This window comes from Oncorhynchus mykiss, chromosome 21 (assembly GCF_013265735.2).
Source record: "Oncorhynchus mykiss isolate Arlee chromosome 21, USDA_OmykA_1.1, whole genome shotgun sequence".
Classification (NCBI taxonomy): Eukaryota; Metazoa; Chordata; class Actinopteri; order Salmoniformes; family Salmonidae; genus Oncorhynchus; species Oncorhynchus mykiss.
Genome location: NC_048585.1, coordinates 27,354,090 through 27,376,557, shown reverse-complemented (window position 1 = coordinate 27,376,557; position 22,468 = coordinate 27,354,090). Strand labels below are relative to the sequence as shown.

Below are 22,468 nucleotides of genomic sequence, written 5' to 3'. Positions count from 1 at the left end.
ATTTCAACCTCTGCCATATCATAGATTCAGAACCATCTATTGAATAGATCAGAGGGTTCTCTTTAATGGATGCATCGCTAATGTTAAACATGTAAAGTGTGGTGTGCCCTCTACTCTATTCTATTTTTTACTAATGACCTGCCACAGGCATTAAACAAAGCCTGTATGTCAATGTATGCTGATGATTCAACCCTATACGCTCAGCATCCAGTTAGTGAAATCACTGCAACCCTGAACAAAGAGTGTCACTTTTAGAATGGGTGGCCAGTAATAAACTAGTCTGAAACATCTAAGTGCATTGTATTTGGTACAAATCATTCCCTAAATTCTAGACTCAGCTGAATCTGATCATTAATAATGGTTCTGTTGAGGAGACTAAATTACTTAAACATATTGATTCAATGGTTGTAAAGACAGGGAGAGGTCTGTCGGTGAAAGAGATGCTCTTTTTTGACTCCACAAAGCAAGTCATGCAGGCTCTAACGTAATCTTATCTTGATTATTGCCCAGTTATATGGTCAGGTGCTGTAAAGGACCTAGAAAAACTGTTGCTGGCCCAGAACTGAGGCACATTTTAATCAGTATTATCAGAGGGCTAATATCAATACTATGCATGCCAGTCTCTAGGCTAAAAAGGTAGAGGAGACATTGACTGCATCACTTTTCTTTCAATTGGGAGTGTTAAATTCCCAATTGTTTGCATAGTTAATTTACACTCAGCTCTGACACACACTTACCCCATCAGACATGCCACCAGGGATCTTTTCACAGTCCCCAAATTCAAGAAAACGTACAGTATTATTTAGAGCCATCATTGCAAGGAACTACGTTCCATCTCAGATTGCTCAAGTGGACTGCAAATGTGGATTAAAAAAACACCTCATTGCACAATAGTGCTCCCCTATTTAACCTACATTGTTTTGTGAGTGAATATACTGATATGTAGGCTGTGTGATGTTTTAGATGTATTTACACTGAACATATACATGTAAAGTGTTTGGGTGTCATTTTTCATGAGCTAATAAATATCCCAGAAATGTTCCATATGCACAAGACTTTAAAAAAATGTATATCTCTGTTAGTGAGCGTTTCTCATTTGCCAAGATAATCCACTTGACAGGTGTGGCATGTCAAGAAACTGATTACACAGCATGACGTAATGCCTTTACCATAAATCATTAAACAGGTACACCTGTGTTCACAACTTCAGACCACGTGTATGGGCAAGTGGTTTGCTGATGTCAATGTTGTGTCCCGTGGTCGTAGTGGGATTATGGTATGGCAAGCATAAACTACGGACAACAAACACAATTGCATTTGATCGATTAGAGCGTTAATTCACAGACATACCGTGACGAGTTCCGGAGGCCCCTTCTTCCGCTGCAATCACCTCGCGTTTCATCATGCTAATGCACGGCCACATGTCGCAAGAATCTGCACACAATTCCTGGAAGGTGACAATGTCGCAGTTCTTCCATGGCCTGCATACTCACCAGACAGGTCACTCATTGAGTATGGTACGTACAGGTCGTCTACATTACAACCAGAAACACAATGAGTATATGCCGTATTATGCTAAAGTATAATAGTAACTCCCCCATCACCATTCTATTTTACAGGCATGTATAGAACGGTTCCCCGATGACCACGCTGTCGTCAAAGAAAATGTCTCAATGTTGAAAGATGACTAAACTATCCTAATAAATGTGTTGTGTGAAGGCTACCCATGTTAAATGAAGTGTAGCCTACTTAAAAGTAGGGCTGAGCGTTGACTGGAAGCCCGACGTTAAATTGCATTGAGGTCTACTTCAGGCAGAAACTAGGGTCTGAATCAGGAAAGTTTCCTCTCGAACTGTACAGGCGAGAATATAATGTTGAATAAGGGCTGAGAGAATGTTGCAGGAAATTTCCTGTAAAACAGGAAAGAGGAAATGTGCAGAGGAAATGTGCAGTTTTTTTTTTATAGCTCATCTCATGCTGTACTACACATTTTGCGCTTAGAGAATGTAGCATTTTTAAAGCTAAAAACGAGTTGTTGACTGTGATAGAGGCACAGGATTATTTGCCAGGCATTTCACCCTTTTCTCATGCACTCACTGCACACCTCTTCTCTCACGCATTGAAAAGTTTTGTGAGCTCTGTCCCACGCTGGGTATGTACATAGTCAATGGTAGGCTTTGAGGGGGACACCTATGGTAGGTACACCTATAGCTCCTCACTTGGCAGTAGTACTGTGGACTACTTTATCACTGACCTCAACCCGGAGTATCTGAGCGTTCAGTCAGCCCACTGACACCGCTATCAGATCACAGCAAAATCAGTCTACATGAACAGATCAATACTTAATGAGGCATCAAAGCCAGAGGAACTGAATAATATTAAGAAATGCTATAGATGGAAGGAATGTAGTGTGGAAACCTACCAAAAAACTATTAGGCAACAACAAATTCAATCCCTTTAGACAACTTCCTCGACAAAACGTTCCACTGTAATAGTGAAGGTGTAAACTTGGCAGAGAAAATCTAAGCAGTAAATTTGAGCTCTCAGCTTCCCTATGAAATCAAAACATTTTGAACAGAAAACCAAAGAAAATGTACACTGGCAATTAGGTTTTTGAATTATTCATCAAACCAAGAAAGAATTTGAGAAACCTATCCAACCAAAAACATAAAGACCCAGAAAACCTTAGTCTGCGCCTTCACTATAGTGAATCACGAAAACAATACAGAAATACACTACGGAAAAAGAAGGAACAGCACATCAGAAATCAGCTCAATGTAATTGAAGAATCCATAGACTAACCACTTCTGGGAAAATTGGAAAACACTAAACAAACACAGCGTTATCTATCCAAAAATGGAGATGTATGGGTAAATCTTTTTGGCTCTATAACAAAGGACAAACAGCAAAAACATATACATGATCAAATACAAATCTTAGAATCAACTATTAAAGACTACAAGAACCCACTGGATTCTCAAATTACATTGAATGAACTGCGGGAGAAAATACAAACCCTGTGGCCTGTGGTTTTGATGGTATCTTCAATGAAATTATAAAATATACAGACAACAAATTCCAATTGGCTATACTTAAAACTCTTTAACCTCATGCTTCGCTCTGGCATCTTCCCCAATTATTGAAACCAAGGACTGATCACCCCAATCCACAAAAGTGGAGACTCATTTTGATCCCAATAACTACCGTGGTATATGCATCAACAGCAACCTTGGGAAAATCAACTGCATTTTCATTAACAACAGACCCGTACATTTCCTCAGTGAAAACAGTGTACTGAGCAAATGTCGAATTGGCTTTTTACAAATTGACCGTACGACAGACTATGTATTCACCCTAGTTGACAAAAACAAAACAAAGGCAAAGTCTTCTCATGCTTTTGTTGATTTCAAAAAAGCCTTTGACTCAATTTAGCATGAGGGTTTGCTATCCAAATTGATATAAAGTGGTGTTGGGGGAAAACCATAAGACATTATAAAATCCATGTACACAAACAAGTGTGCGGTTAAAATTGGCAAAAAACACTAATTTCTTTCCACAGGGCCGTGGGCTAAGACAGGGATGCAGCTTAAGCCCCATCCTCTTCAACATGTATATCAACGAATTGGCAAGAGCACTAGAACAGTCTGCAGCACCCGGCCTCAACCTACTAGAATCTGAAGTCAAATGTCAACTGTTTGCTGATGATCTGGTGCTTCTGTCACCAACCAAGGAGGGCCTACAGCAGCACCTAGATCTTCTGCACAGATTCTGCTAGACCTAGGCCCTGACAGTAAATCTCAGTAAGACAAAAATAAGTGTTCCAAAAATGATAGTCGCCAGGACCACAAAGACAAATTCCATCTAGACATCATTGCCCTCGAGCACACAAAAAACTATACATACCTCGGCCTAAGCATCAGCGCCACAGTAACTTCCACAAAGCTGTGAACGAGCTGAGAGACAAGGCAAGAAGGGCCTTCTAAGCCATCAAAAGGAACATAAAATTTGACATACCAATTAGGATCTGGCTAAAAATACTTGAATCAGTTATAGAACCCATTGCCTTTTATGGTTGTGAGTTCTGGAGAAGCAAGGTGGTCTTGGGGCTCTGTTCACAAACAGACCCCACAGAGCCCCAGGACAACAACTAAATTACTAAACTAAATTAGACCCAACCAAATCATGAGAAAACAAAAATAAGTACTTGACACATTGGAAAGAATTAACAAAAAAACAGAGCAAACTAGAATGCTATTTGGAGACCGAGAGTACACAGTGGCAGAATACCTGACCACTGTGACAGACCTAAACTTAAGGAAAGCTTTGACTATGTACAGACTCAGTGAGCATAGCCTTGCTATTGAGAAAGGCCACTGTAGGCAGACCTGGCTCTCAAGAGAAGACAGGCTATGTGCACACTGCCCACAAAATGAGGTGGAAACTGAGCTGCACCTAACCTCCTGCCAAGTGTATGACCACAGAGAGACATATTTCCCTCAGATTACACAGATCCACAAAGAATTTGAAAACAAACCCAATTTTGATAAACTCCCATATCTACTGGGTGTAAAACCACAGTGTGCCATCACTGCAGCAAGATTTGTGACCTGTTGCAACAAGAAAAGGGCAACCAGTGAATAACAAACACTATTGTAAATACAACCCATATTTGTTTATTTATTTTCCCTTTTGTACTTTAACTATTTACACATCGTTACAACATTTTAAATGTCTTTATTTTGAAACTTCTGTAAGTGTAATGTTAACTGTTCATTTTGATTGTTTATTTCACTTCTGTTTATTATCTAATTCACTTGCTTTATCAATGTTAAATGTTTCCCATGCCAATAAAGCCCTTGAATTTAAATTAACATTCAATTCTCTGGCCAAAGCTCTGGTGGACAAACAAATTTGTGCACAAAATTGTAGAGAAATAAGCTTTTTGCATATGGACATTTTCTGCAATCTTATTTCAGCTCATGAAACATAACACAACACTACATGTTGCATTTATATTTTTGTAGCCATTCATGGGCAGTTTTGAACAAGTCCTACAAATAAGCATTGGATATGAAATGCTGCATGAATCAAATATAATTTGACATTTTAATATTGTGGACATGCTAGGCAACTCAAACATTTTCTAGAGTAAGATGATGGCAAGGATCTTCAACCAGTAGGCATAAACCTCTTGAATATTGATATTCATTAGATTTCTCTTGAAGTTTTGGTGATTTAGAGAGATTAATTCTTATAACAAGAACATTTTCTAATACCCAGCAATTGGGAAACACAGATCAGGGGTGGCCAACCCTCCTGAAGAGTAAGCAGGATTTTTTCCCCAAAACCTATTTTAAAGTGATAGTTCACCCAAATTATAAAATGTTTGTGTCCTTACCTTGAAACCAGTAAATGGACAAGGAGACCCACTGCCATAAACCATTCAAATGTCCTGGCCAAAAACTTGATGTAGCTGTAACACCCTGCCACTTGTTGCACACAACTTTCCACCTGAGAACAGGGATTAATCCCTGCTTCCAACCTTCCCACAGTTTCTAGCATTGGCCTGTCTCCCTATCTCATTTCATTACTGTCTGAATAGTGTCAAACCACCTAAAAAGTGTTTACATTTTTTGGCATACTTTGTATTTCACCCACCAAAAGTGGCAAAGTAGCAAGTTGTCCAATTTTGAGTGTTCATTTAATGTTCAAAGCATTCTGAATACACCTGACCTGTGTTTAAAAATATATATTCCACCATGGTCATAGGCCTAAACCATGTCAAAATACATAGAATTGCAGGAAATTAGCTTTAAAATAGTAACATTTCCTCCTGTCTAGGGGTTGTGCCAAAGGGGCAATGAAATTCACATAGCAAATCTCACTCCAAGCATTCTTCAAAAGTTGTCAGCTGTGTCCAATGACCAAACGAAGTAGGCAGTGGCATGGTGTATTTATCCATAGAAGCACAGTGACATGCCTCAATGCAGTCATATTGGTTGGTTATTGGGGGTGTGGTTTTCAGTTGGCTCTTGTGTTAATCTGTTCTGTTATATTTCATCAAATCGGACTAACTCAGTGCACAGCTTGCTATGAATTCTATATGATAGTGTTTGCATGTTTATGTAAAAAGACTAATGGCCTTTTTGAAACACTGACAAGTAAAGAGCAGTTTTCTTGTTGTTGCTAAATCTGATTTGGTGGGCCTGGCTCCCCAGTGGGCCCACCCTTAACTACGCCTCTGGTTAAGAAACATCACGTCAAATCTAAGGTTACCACAAATGATTGACTGAAGGGACATTTTCAGTCATGACCACTCCAGTTCTTAAGGTGGCAGTAAAGACAAATCTCTGCAATGTCTATACCTATTACAGAGAGAACAAGAAAGAAGGGCTACCGTAAATCGCCACTATTTACATTGCTTTGCGTCCACCGCCTGCTGATTGCCGGTAAAATGGGGCAGGGCTAGGGCAGCTCCATAACGCTTTGCCGAATCTGAAGCAGTTCATATATGTGATTGTGAAACATAGAAATTAACACTCGATTAGACCTGGATTTTACATTATGGATCCCAATCGGATAATTCAAGCCCTGAAAGGGACGATCGATCCCAACCTCCGGATAGCGGCTGAAAACGAACTCAATCAGGTGGGTGGATGCCCAAAATAACTTTGTTGTTTTTGTTATCCGGTCAGCATGAACCCATTTCCAGAAAGGGTTGTCCGTGTTTATGATTTGGGATCGCAATAAGGCCGTGTTTCGGGATCAATGATTAGTCCTTCTATAACTTATGTTTGCATCTCTCTGTTTATTGTGTAGGACACGAAACAGTAGATTGACATGTAATGTAACTTGCAACACAAACTGTTGCACCGGAGAACAATAGAATTGTGAGGGAGAGTGCGCCCACTGTGCAGCAGTCCGGAGATGGAGCTATTCGTGAAACAATGTAACTAGCAAGTGTCCGATTGGAGTGGAATTGTAGACGTCACGCGCGAGTTGAAACATTGTAACAAATGCAGCAATTTCAGCCAGCGATAGTAAAAGTTTACAATTTCGATGATTCATTGGATTTGACCGGTGAATTCTAACCGGGACAAATGATTGGTGTGTCTGTATGAAATGCCTGTCAGTCAGTGATTCAACAAAGTGAAATTAGGAGCATTTGCTGGAGACAGAACACTGACAGGGAGATAAAGGGAGGGAGATAAAGAAAGAGCGAGGTAAAGAGAAAGAATTTGGTTCAAAATATCCCTTCTTTTTTAATTGTTGTTTGCTGGTTATAACTTTGACAGACCCTGGCTCTTTTTTACAACCTGAAATCTGATAACTGGTCTGGCAAGATTGATGTGAGTGTGAGAGGAGCGAATAGGCAACATGCTTCACCTGCTCTGTTTTCCTTGTTCTTCAGTTAGTATTGACATCAACAAACAACCTGGGAGTCCACCTCCTTACACTCTGCTCTGTCATCATATAATTGTTTTGACCACTGTGCTCACTGTGCGCTGTAGATGTGAAGCTGACACCTGAAGTAGTCAGGTGCTTAACTTTATGTGGTCCGATTTGGGTTGAGCTCATTTTTAAAGCAGTGTCTTATTTTGTGTGTTCCAGTCGTACAAGATCATCAACTTCGCCCCCACTCTGCTCCAGATCATTGTGTCTGAACAGGTGGAGTTCCCTGTTCGCCAAGCAGGTAAGAACCTTGCCTCAGAACATGACATAAAGACCTGCATCTGGCTGTTTTTAAAACATCACTGGACCAATGCAACAACTATAAACAACACTGATAATAGCCTCACTTTGGGCCGGTGTCCAGGACACAGATTAAGCCTAGTCCTGGGCAAAAGATCACTTTCAATGAAGGTTCTTCATCAAGCATGCTTTTTAGTCCAGGACTAAGCTTAATTTGTGTCCAGGAAACTGGCACATGAATGAATGAATTAATTGTAAGGTAGAATTGTGTCAGTCTTGCCAGTCTGAGTGATCTCTGTTTGCCAGCGGCCATCTACCTAAAGAACATGGTGAGCCAGTACTGGCAGGACCGCGAGCCCTCTCTAGGGGAGGTGGTGTTCCCCTTCAACATCCACGAGAACGACCGCACGCAGATCAGAAACCACATCGTGGAGGCCATCATCCAGTGTCCCGAGTCCATCCGGTGGGTCCTGCTGTCCTAACCTCCTTTACCTCCCTTAACCTACTAACCCTTACCTCTTAGCCTGATACTCAGGGAAGGTGGTGCCCTGCTCCGGTCCTCTGCTCTGCTCTACCTAGAGTCTTTGAAACCGGGTCACTTGACTGTATAGATCATCTGTGACTACAAGCCCAATGAAGAGGGATGTGAGGATCGTTTAGTGATGGCATGTTATAGAAAGAATACAATGCTGATGTATGTGTGTGTATTCTCTCTCCCAGGGCCCAGTTGACAGTGTGTTTGCGAGCCATCATAAAGCATGACTTCCCTGGGCGCTGGACGGCCATAGTGGATAAGATCGGCCTGTATCTGCAGTCTCAGAACAGTGGCAGCTGGTACGGCAGCCTCCTAGCCCTCTACCAGCTTGTCAAGACCTACGAGTGAGTCAACCAACCGGCGCTGTTTGTCCCACCTGGGGACCCGTCACTCTCACTAGTGATCAAGTCGTAACGATGCGGTGTTTTGAGCCACCATTTTCAGTCCTAGTTTAGTAGTTCTAGTGTATAAGCTGAGTGATATAAATGATTATTTCATTTACATTTTTCAGTCATTACACCCAGCCTGTTGTCGACGATATCACGTGTGTGTGTGTCAGGTATAAGAAGGCGGAGGAGAGGGATCCGCTGCTAGCAGCCATGCAGATCTTCCTGCCCCGTATACAGCAGCTCGTCACCCAGCTACTGCCTGACTGCACCATCTTCTCTGTCCTCATACAGAAACAGATCCTCAAGATCTTCCACGCTCTCGTACAGGTGAGAGAAAAGACTGTGTGTGTGTGTGTGACTGACTGACTGTGCGTGCAAGTGTCTGTGACTGACTGCATGTGGCATGCGTGTGCAATTGTGTGTGATACTAATACCAGTGTCTCTCTATTCTGCTCCTGCAGTACTCCCTGCCTCTCCAGCTGATTAATAACACAGTCATTACCCAGTGGATGGAGCTCCTCAGAGCTGTTATGGACAGAGATGTCCCCCCAGTAAGGTTTATTTCTTCATCCTTTATTGTGTAGACCTGCCAGCCTTCTGCGAATTCTTCGACCTACGTTTTTTTATTGAAAGGGAGTGGCGAACCTCTGTTGTGTGTGGTTGCTAGGAGACGTTGGAAGTGGATGAGGATGACCGACCTGACTTGGTGTGGTGGAAGAGTAAGAAGTGGGCCCTACACATCATCACCAGACTGTTCGAGAGGTGAGGGGACACGGGAGATGTATTTGTGTGTTGATGAATTTGGATGTATGTTGATGTGAATATGTTTGTTTGTTTGTTTGTGGATCGTAGCCTTTTTTTCAGTCTAACCATGTTGTTCTATACTTGTGTGGCAGGTACGGAAGCCCAGGCAACGTGACAAAGGAGTACTTTGAGTTTGCAGACTTTTTCTTGAAGACGTACGCTGTAGGGATCCAACAGGTAAGAGTTTGTAACATTCTAAATATGACATCCCGCTTGAATGTATAGATGTCTGTTAGTCCACATCTACCAATGGTGGGTGGGTGGGTGTGTGTGTGTGTGTGGTGTGAGCAGCAGTAGTCTTCTGTTTAGTCTGACCCCGTACGATCTGGTGTGACCTCGTCTCTGGGTGGTCTCCTTCAGGTCCTGTTGAAGGTGCTGGACCAACACCGACAGAAGCAGTATGTCACGCCTCACGTCCTCCAGAAGTCTCTTAACTACCTGAACCAGGGCCTGTCTCACTCCCTCACCTGGAAACACATGAAGCCACACATGCAGGCGGGTCAGACAGACACCACTACACCTGTACCTCTGTGACACGCTAATAATAATGGATTTGATTTATATTTAGGTCTTTTCCATCACAAATGTGGGATTATGTGTGAAATTACACATTGTTATACCGGTGGTATGTCTGTGACATTACAATTTTGGATTGAGTTACAGTATGTGGCAGGTGATGATCAAAGTTAAATTTGTCTAATCTTTATGTCAGCATTTATATCTGCTGTTTTATATACTTAGTAATTGAGCTAATCAGAATACTGCTATGCTTCTGAAAACGATGTTACAATTCCATTCCACTTTTAGTAGTTAACCTGAGTGTGTGTGTGTGTACTGTGCGTTCCACAGACCATCAGCCAAGAGGTGATCTTCCCTCTAATGTGTTACAAAGACGAGGATGAGAAACTGTGGCAGGAGGATCCATACGAGTACATCCGCATGAAGTTCAGTGAGTACACACGTTCTATAACTCAATCAGTTAGTAGTTTTGGAGGTAATGGGACATTGAATGGTCAGTATACATAATGACATGTTAGGTTGAAAATGTATGGCTTCCACAGAATAGAGATAAGGTAAATTGTGATCTTGGCTGCGTTTCATTCTCTGTTCCAGATGTGTATGATGACCATGCCCTCCCTGCCACCGCCGCCCAGAGCCTCCTGTGTAAAGCAGCCCGCAAGAGGAAGGAGGTGAGTGGAGAACCACACAAGAACCAAACAAAAACTACCCAACAGTCCTAAATAGATTACTTTCCTCATTTCCTTTCCTTAACTGAGTCTTCTCTGAAATGACTTGCATCCCCCCCCCCCCCCCCCCCCTAGGTTCTTCCCCAGATGATGGAGTTCTGCCACCAGATCATGATGGAGCCCTCTGCTGACCCCCGCAGGAAGGATGGGGCGCTGCACGTCATCGGCTCACTGGCCGAACTCCTACTGAAGGTCAGCAAGTGTGGCTGTCTCTGTACTTTCCCCTCTTGTTTTATGGCCTGTTTTATGGCCTGTTTAGTCTATCTGTGACTGAGTCCTCTGTTCCTGTTGTCTTCCTGTTGTCGTCCTGTAGAAGAGGGTGTACAGGGAGCAGATGGAGCTGATGTTACAGAATTACGTTTTCCCTCTACTCAACTCCCCTCTGGGATACCTCCGGGCCAGGGTGAGACACACACGCATGCGTGCGCTTTCACTCCAGGGCCCCTCTAACCCAACCCTTCACATGGAGCTGAGAATGGGTGTGTAAGAACATGTAGGGCGGCAGGTAGCCTAGTGGTTAGAGCGTTGGACTAGTAACTGAAAGGTTGCAAGATCGAATCTCTGAGCTGACAAGGTAAAAATCTGTCGTTCTGCCCCTGAACAAGGCAGTTATCCCACTGTTCCTAGGCCGTCATTGAAAATAAGAATTTGTTCTTAACTGACTTGCCTAGTTAAATGAAGGTAAAATAAAAAATAGAAGTGTGTGTGTTATTGTGTGTGAGCAGTTCTTCGATCTTTAAAATGGCTCCTTCCCTCTTTATACCTACAGTCCTGTTGGGTGCTACATTCCATACAGTCCATCCATGTGAGTCAGAATGGTCTGTCAGTCCTGTTTTATATGGATTAAACATCCCCCTCCCTGTGTTTCTTTACCCTCCTCACCCCTGCTATTTTACTTACTGGCCCTCTTCAGGCTGGTGATCGTGTTGGGAAGCACCACTGCACATTTTGGTGACTGGAAGTGGACGGTGCTGATTTGTACATAATGTGGATCGGCTCCACACTGATAGCGATGCCCATCCGTGTGGTATATGGATCAGTGATTGTGACCCTGTGTTTGTCTTCAGTCGTGCTGGGTGCTGCATTCGTTCAGCCCGCTGCGTTTCCATAACGAGTTGGTCCTGAGGAATGCGGTGGAGCTGGTCAAACAGGGCCTGGTAGCAGACAAGGAGATGCCCGTCAAGGTGGAGGCTGCTATCGCCTTGCAGACACTGGTCAGCAACCAGGAGCAAGGTCTGGGGTTCACACACACGCACGGACGTGCACACATGCATACACAAATGCACAAGCGTCGCTAGCACAGACACACACACACACACGCACTCTGAACCCTCTCTCTCCCTCTCTTTAGCTAAGGTCTACATCAGGCCCTACATCCGGCCTGTCATGCAGGAGCTGCTCCACGTCATCAAGGAGACGGAGAACGATGACCTCACTAATGTCATTCAGAAGATGATCTGCGAGTACAACCAGGAAGTGGCTGTCATCGCCGTCGACATGACCCAGAACCTGGTACGCCCCCTACGCCTCCACTGGCATGCTCTACTGTTTAACAGGATCTCTGTGTGTGTGTGTGAAAGAGTCTTAGTATACATACAATCTTCACCAGTATGATTCTACATAAAGAGTGAGAAGTAAGAGTGCATCTAACCTCGCTCTGTGTCTCTCTGTGTCTCTGTGTCTGTCTGTCTCTCTGTGTCTGTCTGTCTCTCTGTGTCTGTCTGTCTCTCTGTGTCTGTCTGTCTCTCTGTGTCTGTCTGTCTCTCTGTGTCTGTCTGTCTCTCTGTGTCTGTCTGTCTCTGTGTCTGTCTGTCTCTCTGTCTGTCTGTGTCTCTGTCTGTCTGTGTCTCTGTCTGTCTGTGTCTCTGTCTGTCTGTCTCTCTGTGTCTCTGTCTGTCTGTCTCTCTGTGTCTCTGTCTGTCTGTCTCTCTGTGTCTCTGTCTGTCTGTCTGTCTGTCTGTCGCTCTGTGTCTGTCGCTCTGTGTCTGTCTCTGTGTGTGTGTGTAAAGGCGCCCGCATGCTTCCTATCTGAAACAGTTTGTGCATATATTATGACAACATTTTGTGACGTTTTTGTTTGATTGGTCTTCGGCTAGGGTTGTTTTTTGGCTGTTCGTGAACACTTTTCTCTCGAGGCAAGCCGAATTCGGTAGCGAAGAAATACTGCACCAAACATCTTAGTTAGATGTAAAATTGCATGACTAAGATCTCCTAAGCATGAATTTTTTTTTGTTTAATTCAGACTATTTTGGCTACGGCGTCTCAAGATGGACAAACAGTACTATTGTCGCTTCCCCCCCCTCGTTTTTCAAGCGAAGGTCTTTTTAAGCGAGCACAGCCAAACCGAAACACGCGAAAGCCTTAACACCCCCTGCATATGTGTGTCTCCAGGCTGAGATCTTCACCAAGGTGCTACAGAGTGAAGAGTATGAGGAGAATGAAGACAAGACGGTGATGGCTCTGGGGATCCTCAGCACCATAGACACCATACTCACTGTTATGGAGGACCACAAGGAGGTGAGACAAACTGTATACTCACGCATTCTACAGATATACACACACACACACGCTCACCCTATTCCAAATCGAGTCCTCTGAAGCTCCAGTTGAATGTGTGATGATTGGTGATTGATTTGCTCCCTCTCCCCTGCTTTGTGTGAACACACAGTGTTATTGAACATCCTGTATGTCAGACTAGGGCTGTGACGGTCATGGAATTTAGGATGACAGTAATTGGCCAGCCAAATGACTGTGCTCTCTGTAATAACCGTTTTCCCTCTCCGCTCCTGACCACATGTGCCTCCATAGAAATAGAATGAATAGAACGGGCGTCCCCATTCAAGTCAATGATGGTATGATGGGTGTACTGGCGGCCATTGCGAGTGTACCCATAGAAGTAAAAACAGGAAGTGTACCCATCAATATGTGCCGTGATTTGTTGATTCAACTCCACTGACATTACAGAAATACATTCCATTGCATGAGCCACACCAGTTAACATCATTTGAATGCATTTCATAACGTTGTTATGAGTCCATGTTAACGCAGAAACACTCAACCGTACGATTGCCCTGCCGCTCTGTCTTCAGTCAGCTGTTCGTGCCACATTTTACGCTTATGACTGTTATTTTATCCATAACCGTCGGTTATATGGTAATTGTGCCCTCCCTATGTCAGACCGATATTAGCCTGGGATCAATAGATCTTTGACCTTTTGATATCTCTCTTTCTCTTTCTGCCTGTATCTTTCCTCTCTCACCCTCTTGACTGCCTCTCGTTCTTTCGTTATCGTGTTCTCTCTCTTCCCCTCTCTCCATCTCCCTCTCTCTCTCAGATCACTCAGCAGTTGGAGGGCATCTGTTTACAGGTGATAGGCCTGGTGCTGCAGAAGCCCATCATAGGTATGGCAGGTGTGTGTGCTCACGTCACTGTCTGTTTTTGTGTGTACACACATACTCATTTGTTTGCGTTGTGTGTCTATTCTTCTGTGTGACCTTTTGTGGGTGTGTGTGTGTGTGTGTGCTTTTCACACACATTACACAATAACCATATTAATCTCACTTCCCTGTTCCATTGAGCTGTTCCCCGTCTTGTATAACACCTTGTCCATTTCCGTCGCACAATGAGCACGGTCTAATTATCAAAAGGTGCTTCCCAGATAACCAAGCACCGTGTGTGTGTGTGTGTGTGTGTGTGTGTGTAAGGAGAGAATACAGCTCTATGTTAATGAATGGGTTATGTGATAACTTGTATAATGTTAGTTTCCTTCAGGAAGAGTGTGGGGGGGGGGGGGGGGGGTCACTGTGGAAGATTGTTTATCTCTCAAAGGGAAACATCAATTCGATGATCTGTTTCCTCCTCTTCTCTCTCCCCTCCAGAGTTCTACGAGGAGATTCTGTCCCTGGGGTTTGGGCTGACCTGCCAGACCATCTCCCCTCAGATGTGGCAGCTACTGGCGGTGCTCTACGAGGTCTTCCAGCACGACTGCTTTGACTACTTCACGGGTAGAGTACTGAGTCACTGAGTGAGAATATTGGGCTTACACTCCTGTCTCGGTGAACATTGAATATCACAGTGAATGTGATGTTGAATAGCATGATGGTGATACTGGCTAAACATGCTGATGATCACGGTCTGTTCTCTTTCAGATATGATGCCTCTTTTGCACAACTACGTTACCGTGGATACAGACACGCTCCTGTCCAACCCCAAATATTTAGAGGTCATATACAACATGTGCAAAAAGGTGAGCGTGAGCATATGTGTGTGTGTGTTCAGGTAGAGTTTGATGAAGTGTCCCATGTTGACCTTTGACTCCTGTACTGTAGGTGCTGACCAGTGATGCAGGTGAGGATGCAGAGTGTCACGCTGCTAAGCTGCTAGAGGTCATCGTCCTCCAGTGTCGGGGGAGGGGCATCGACCAGGTGAGAGGGACCGCGAAGGCTTCTGGGTAGTATTTAAGGGTAGAAGTGGTCCCAGTTCAGCCCAAATCAGTTTGCACGGTCTTTCCTTTTCATACCCTCAATCTCCCGTTGGGAGGGATGATTGCTATCAATATTGAATTGATTCTTCTCTCTCACCCGCATGTGATTTGGCACAGTTGTATCTCTTGTTTGCTCTCTCACTCGCTCTCTCTCTCACTCTCTCCCCCCTTCTTCCAGTGTATCCCGTTGTTTGTGGAGGTTGTGTTGGAGCGGCTAACCAGAGGTGTGAAGTCCAGTGAGCTGAGGACCATGTGTCTGCAGGTGGCCATCGCTGCTCTCTACTACAACCCAGCCCTGCTCATCCACACGCTGGACAACATGCACTTCCCCCACACCCCACAGCCCATCACCGCTCACTTCATCAACCAGTGGATGAATGACACTGAGTTCTTCCTGGGGTAAGTGTATAAACTAAGCCATACGCCCTACATCCTACATCCTACGCCCTATACACTACCCACTATAAAGTGCACAGTGGATAAACAATGTGTCCTAAACCATGGTCCCTAAATACTACTAGACCCATACTGTATACGGTCCACTTCATCAACTATATTGTTAGTTATCACTGAGTCACACTGTGTTCTTCCTATAGCAGTGTAAAAACATAAGGGACATGCAATACTTATACCTACTACAGTACACTGTACATGATTAATTCACCACCTACCTGGAGTTCATTGTCTCTCTCCCTCTCTCCACTCCTCTCTCTCCCAGGCTCCATGACCGTAAGATGTGTATCATCGGACTGAGTGTTCTGATGGAGCTACCCTCCAGGCCAGTGGTGGTAGACGGGATAGCGGCTCAGATTGTCCCCAGCGTCCTGCTCCTCTTCCTGGGGCTCAAACACCTTTACTCCTCCCGCCTCAACAAGCCAGATCTTCTGGCCTGTACTGGGGTACCGGAGGAAGACCAGAACGGTGAGAGGAGGAAAACGGGTGACAGAGGAGGAGAGGAGACAGAACAAATGAGAGGGGAATGGAGAGAGCAGGCAAGAGAGGAGGAGAGAAAAGGAAAGGAGAGATGCTAAAACTGTTGAATCAAACCCGCTTCTTGGAAGCCATTGGGTAGGGCCAGGGATAATGTCAATGGTAGAAGATTAAGACACTACTAACACTAGCTATGGATGTGGTGGGAATCAGTCCTCAGCTGTTCATGTGTGTTGCTTTACACATCTATGGCCAGGTTTCAACACCTATGGATCTCTCTCTCTCTCTCTCTCTCTCTCTCTCTCTCTCGACCTCTCTCTCTCTCTCTCTCTCTCTCTCTCTCTCTCTCTCTCTCTCTCTCTCTCTCTCGACCTCTCTCTCTCTCGACCTCTCTCTCGACCTCTCTCTCGACCTCTCTCTCTCTCTCTCTCTCGACCTCTCTCTCTCGACCTCTCTCTCTCTCGACCTCTCTCTCTCTCGACCTCTCTCTCTCTCTCTCGACCTCTCTCTCTCTCGACCTCTCTCTCTCTCTCTCGACCTCTCTCTCTCTCTCTCTCTCTCTCTCTCTCTCTCTCTCGACCTCTCTCTCTCTCTCGACCTCTCTCTCTCTCTCGACCTCTCTCTCTCTCTCTCTCTCGACCTCTCTCTCTCTCTCGACCTCTCTCTCTCTCGACCTCTCTCTCGACCTCTCTCTCTCTCGACCTCTCTCCCTCTCTCGACCTCTCTCTCTCGACCTCTCTCCCTCTCTCGACCTCTCTCTCTCGACCTCTCTCTCTCGACTTCTCACTCTCTCTCTCTCTCGACTTCTCACTCTCTCTCTCGACTTCTCACTCTCTCTCGACTTCTCACTCTCTCTCTCTCTCGACTTCTCACTCTCTCTCTCTCTCGACTTCTCACTCTGCCTTCAGGTCATATTAGTTGCACTACATTTCCCTACATACCGCAGGGCAGCTGTGCTGGCATTCCTCAGTCAAGTGTGAAGAACCTGGAGTTCCAGAATATTCAGAGTGCTTCTGGGGGTTGTAGTGTTGTTGTGCAGTCAGACACAAAGGTAGTAGATGAGACTAGCTCAGAGGGAATGACTTTGAGTGTTCCATTTAGTCTCCATATTCGCTCCATTTGAGTTGATTTACCTTCTGGGAATATAGGTGTGTTATTGGGAACAGCAGGGTACAGGGGAGGTTAGGATGAAGTCAATTGTTATGTATGTTAGCTAAGCAGCTGTTACTGTAATTTGGCATATTTAAAATAGCATTAAGAAGAATTGTGCATTTTAAAAAACTTTATTCATTCTGTTTGTCTGTCTGCGTGTGTATTGCGTCCACAGAGGAGATCCCTAGTGATGAGGACGAGGTGAATGAGAACTGTAACGCCATGATGCAACAGCAGACCTGCACACGCGTAGGCCACGAGGACGATGAGGAGGAGGAGGAGGATGATGAAGACTACTGGGATGAAGAAGGGCTGGAGGGGACACCCCTGGAGGAGTACAACACGCCTCTGGAATATGACAATGGAGAGGACGAGTACCAGTTCTTCACCGCTGCCCTACTCAGTAAATGGTTACACATCTACACACACCGACTCGCACACACAGCTACTTGTGCGCACACACACACACACAGGAAAAACAAATATGCATGCATACATGTACGAAAGCGCGCGCGCGCACACACACACACACACACACACACACACAGAGGCATCTAACCCTTACTCTATCCTGTGTGTACTGTAGGGGTCCAGAACACTGACCAGCCTTGGTACCAGTCTCTGACCACGCCCCTCAGTGATGACCAGAAGAAACAGCTGCAGGAGATCTACAGCCTGTCCCAGCAGAGGAGGAGCACCGCTGCCAAGGGCCAATGGTGAGGCAGAAGAGAGGTACGGGGGACCAATGGGGAGAGAGGACAGGGGGCGAATGGGGAGAGAGGACGGGGGGGCGAGGGCTAATTGGGAAAGAGGGGAGAGCGCCAATGGGCAGGAGAGAGAGGACAGGAGGCCAAGGGCCAATGGGTTGGGAGATGGTGAGGCTGAAGAATAAGGATGCAGGGTGTAAAATACAACAACAGTAAAAGGTTGTTGATTTAAACATGTATTTTGTCAAGCATGCTGTATTTTCCAGTACGTTGAGTCCTAACACTGTGTCATGTTGTTTCAGAGCTGTAAGGGACATGGCTGGAGGCCTGGATGGAAGGAGGAGTAGCAGCAGAGTTCTGGCCTGATCTGAAGTGGATTTAAAACACACCAAGAACTGTTTCAGACCAGATCTATCTAGACTTTACTGATCCCACCAAGACCGGGCCATCTAGAACCGTAACTGAACTCGGTGGAGACCCACCAGAGACCATAACACCAGGACTTTACACTACACACTTTACGGTTCACATCTCAGACCGTAATTGGACCACACCTACCCCAGAGAGAGAGAGAGAGTGTGTGTGAGATTGATGTCCTGCTCTGTATCACTGACCAGCGAATTCATCTTCTAGTGCAGTACAGTCCTTGGGTCTGTGATTCTGTAACTGTGTGAATGTAAGTATTGTACACAAAATCTCTGTTTCTCTATAGCCTGACATTTGTTTGGTCTCGAGAGGACTGGGCAGGTGTCCTTGGTTGCCATGGCATCAATCAGAACCATGTGTCAGTTAGTCTGAACCAAAGCTGTGGTTCTAATGGACGGACAGACAGGCATGTTGGGGTGAAGGGTTAGAGGTCAGTGACCTTTAACCCACGGGGGGGTTCCTTTCACACTGATGAATTGTAATAGGGGGCAAGATGCTGGGAGGAGAGTGTTTGTTTGTCTTTGTTTTATATAACTGTTTTCATTTAACTTAAGAAAATCATAAATGTTCATGTAACATCTAGCCCTGTGCCTTTTCCTGTTATGTTACTATAGTGTGTGTGTGTGTGTGGGGGGGGGGGGAGAAATATTTTATATTGATTTCACATAGAGGATATTGCGGCAGCTGAAACGTTCCGTCTTTGTACGTCTCTTCCTGCTCTGTTGAATCATTACTAGGTCAGAGTTCACTGCTGCGATCAACCCTCATTTATAAAACATCCAGCTCAGTAGCACACAGATGGATTGAACAACTACTGTAACATCATGTAGGTGAACAGTATCAGCAGGAGTAAATATGTTTTCATAACATCATTTACAGGCTTCTCTCAGGGCCCATGTTCAAATACTTCCAAATGGATTCCTCCCATCCTCCATGGTTCTGACACAAGACAGAGGGCATAACATGGTGGATTCTGGCTTTCACCAGTCTACCAACTATCTGGACTTGGGTGTCAAATTCAAATCACAGCTGGGAATCTCTCCATGCCCGGCAGTTCTTTCTCTCCTGTCCCCAGCTGTCCAGAAAGAGGAGCCAACTGTGAAAGGAGTTTCCTCTGGAATGTTAGAGATGTCCAAATACCACAGGGCTTCTTTCTGCATTTTATAGTCAGTATTTGATTCTCTAGTGGAGTCAGAGGGCTCTGCTTGCAGGATTGGTAGTCAGATCCTGATGTTTCAGATGGGACGCTTGGATGGGTTTTGGTGCGGCAACGGCGTTCTTGCTCTCCCTCTCTCTCTCTCCCTGTGTTAGTATTCTGTGTGTGTTCGGCTGCAGTTTGTATGTTCTAGCCCACTGCAGTTTGTACTGAAGACTGTGTGTGTGCAGGACAGTAAGGAGCAGCCAAGCGTTGAAGAGCTGTCGAACTCTGCGGGCAGTGAAACCAACATAGGGTGTGTGTTATTTGTTGTTGACTAGTGTCTGGAGTTGTTTCTCTCCAGAAAATGTTCTGTTGCAATCTGCCTCTGCACTTAAGCACCGCAGTGAATTATGTTCTCCAACAACCACCCTCCCTCTCTCTTCTATTGGTCTGTATGATTGTTTTATGTAGGTGATGTTGCGTATACCTGACACTTCCAGGCCATGCTAGGATGCTGTTACACTAATCTGTGAGAGAGAGACGGAGTTAACTCTAGTCTACTGCCCTGGTAATAATGCAGGGGATTCTCTGGCCCCTGTGTCCCAGTCAGGGTGCCTCTCCTCCAGCCTGCCTGGTGGCCTCTTTCCCCCTGGGGAGCAGAGTGGAGGTAATGATGATGGCCATAGACCGTGGTGTGCTGGGCAAAGCTAATCGGATCTGATAGTATAGTCTCACTAAAGCAGCGTATGAGAAGGGCAAACAAGGGCAGAGTCAAAGAGAGAGACCTCACTGCAGTTCAGCAACCGAATAACTTCAGCTCACAGTTAAAAAGGGAGCGGAAGTCTCCAGCTAACTATTGAGTGGAGTACTGTGATGTGTGTTTGTTCTCTGGGGCAGCTAACTGCCTGTGGTCTCTGCAGTGTGTGCCTCTGTCAGAATCACTTACATGGATGGATGGATGGATGGATGTGGGTAGGCAAAGTTCAGGTGAAGTGAATTTTGTGTCATGTGGTAGTTCCCTGCCCTTTTATAGCCACCCAAAAACACACTCACACAGAGAACTCTCCTGTGTGCGTGTGTGTCCAGGGCACACAGGGACCATCTCCACCCGCCAGTGAAGCTGAGACAGATGCAGACTGACAGTGCTGACTGTGTCTCTATCGGCCCTGTGTGAGTCAGAGGTCCCCATATATATATATATATATATATATATATATATAACAGTTCTCAAGTTTCCGAGATGCTGGTCTCAAGTTTAGGGAGCATCCACAAACAGTGTAGCCTCCCTATTAAACTGGCCTCTGCTAAGAGGAGTGGACTTCTATGGCACAGGTTGAAGTGTGCTGCCTCGCATTGTAACTGTACAAGGTCACTGGTTCAAGCCCCATTCTGGCTGACTACTCCCCCTCCACCGCTGCATTAGTAATGGGATATTTGATTCCTAATGGGGGTCTTGCCTACTTTGCAACCCCTTCTCACACTCCAGTTAATTGCATTTGCTTTGGTAATGAGGGAGTCTGATTGCATATCATGAATCATGCGCCACTCTCCCGCCCTTGTGCCCCTTCCACTTGAATCCCGAAGGGTTTTTTAAAGAGAGCGGGTCACTGTCAACTTTCCCGTTCAGAGGAATAAGGCAACCTCCGAGAGCGTTCCACACACTAAAGAACTTTATTTCCAGAGGACATATATGAGATGGTTCTGTACAGAGAAGAGATGTGAATGAATAAACCACATGAGACAGAATCAGTAATAGCACAAGAGCAATTAATAGACTATAAGGGGATCGTGACATCAGCAAAGGACTAAGTAACACATAGCATCAACTACTATTAACAACTAGCAATAGTAACAACCAACAGTAAATGCACACGTTTCAATAACAACATCACTCACCGTTGTCCACTTGGAGAGAGACTGAGGAGGCTCTGACCTGAGCAGGCAGGACTCTCTGGTATCCTGCCCCCTAGCAAACTATTGGTGGCCTGATGGCAGAGGTCACTGGAAGTTTGGGCAGACAGTTTATGATCCCCTAGTCTCTGGCACCATCAGGTGATGGGTGGAGTGAGCTGCATGAAATTAGAAACCTTGCAGGCAGGAAGATCCATAACAGGTTTAGTCTGACGATTCCATCCCAAAGCTCTTCATACCTGAGTAGTAGTAGTATTATAATCACCTCTCCTTCTAATGAGCTACTCATCCTCAAGTACACCTGTGAGATTGAATACCACCTCGTGCTGCGATGGGCCTGGCGGTGGCGTAACTGCCAGGCAGGCTCATTTAGTGCAATCAGCCACCGACCTAAGGTAATGAAATCAAACGCAGTTGTAGAAAGAGAGAGGCCCACACTCGCCTCAAACATGTATCATTACCGATGGATAATGGCTATTGTGGTCGACACGCTCCGTCGCCCACAGGAATGTAGACCTGCCTAGCCCTGCTGAGCGGTGCGGCAGTTGGTGAGTGCACCATGCATTCTGAAGGCAATTAGAGCACAGAAAGCCACCTTGAACACTCACAGATGCACCATTCCAATGGGGAAAAAACAAGCAAATTAATGAGGCAAACCCGTTTCATTCTTTATAGTCAGAGAGACCACAGAGAGCAGATGTTTGATTTTCTCCTGGTCCCAGAATGGTGAGGTGAATATTTGGTGTGCAGCAATGTTCCCTCAATTTTTTATCCGGCACAGCAAATTTCAGGTCTGCTGAATGCAAACATTGAAAGTCCTGTACAACTTCCAGGGCGTTTACTGTGAACACTGAGGCTGTACCCTCTTTAAGTTACAGTTTTAACAGTGGCCAAATAGGCTACTTGATCGTAAACTATGGAGAAAATGCATCCCATAACATTTTAACATGGAAATAGCTGTTCTATCATTCAGCCGACAGTAGCAGCCTATGTGTGGTGTTCAATGTCGGCCTACATTCCATGAGACTTTTGGAAAAAAACACGCAGGCCTTGA

At 45.1% G+C, this 22,468-nt stretch overlaps 1 protein-coding gene across 5 annotated transcripts; it reads left to right on the top strand.

The window, feature by feature from the left end:
• The first annotated feature begins 6,438 nt into the window (after positions 1–6,438).
• LOC110500168 (importin-8) lies at positions 6,439–18,947 on the top strand. 5 transcript variants are annotated; one of them, XM_036957514.1, is made up of 26 exons: positions 6,439–6,648; positions 7,612–7,693; positions 7,999–8,155; positions 8,413–8,571; positions 8,787–8,943; positions 9,078–9,167; positions 9,284–9,378; positions 9,513–9,597; positions 9,781–9,915; positions 10,270–10,369; positions 10,534–10,610; positions 10,743–10,859; positions 10,981–11,070; positions 11,437–11,472; positions 11,735–11,900; positions 12,019–12,179; positions 13,059–13,184; positions 14,002–14,077; positions 14,546–14,671; positions 14,816–14,913; positions 14,996–15,091; positions 15,329–15,549; positions 15,869–16,071; positions 17,408–17,635; positions 17,819–17,948; positions 18,242–18,947. In XM_036957514.1, coding segments are annotated over exons 1-26 (3,096 nt in total). In that variant the 5' UTR covers positions 6,439–6,564; the 3' UTR covers positions 18,243–18,947. The 5 variants fall into 5 exon arrangements, with proteins under 5 accessions (XP_036813409.1, XP_036813408.1, XP_036813410.1 ...); XM_036957513.1 differs by having other exon boundaries at positions 17,819–17,964; XM_036957515.1 differs by having other exon boundaries at positions 6,440–6,648; positions 14,002–14,068; positions 17,819–17,964.
• Positions 18,948–22,468: the final 3,521 nt, after the last annotated feature.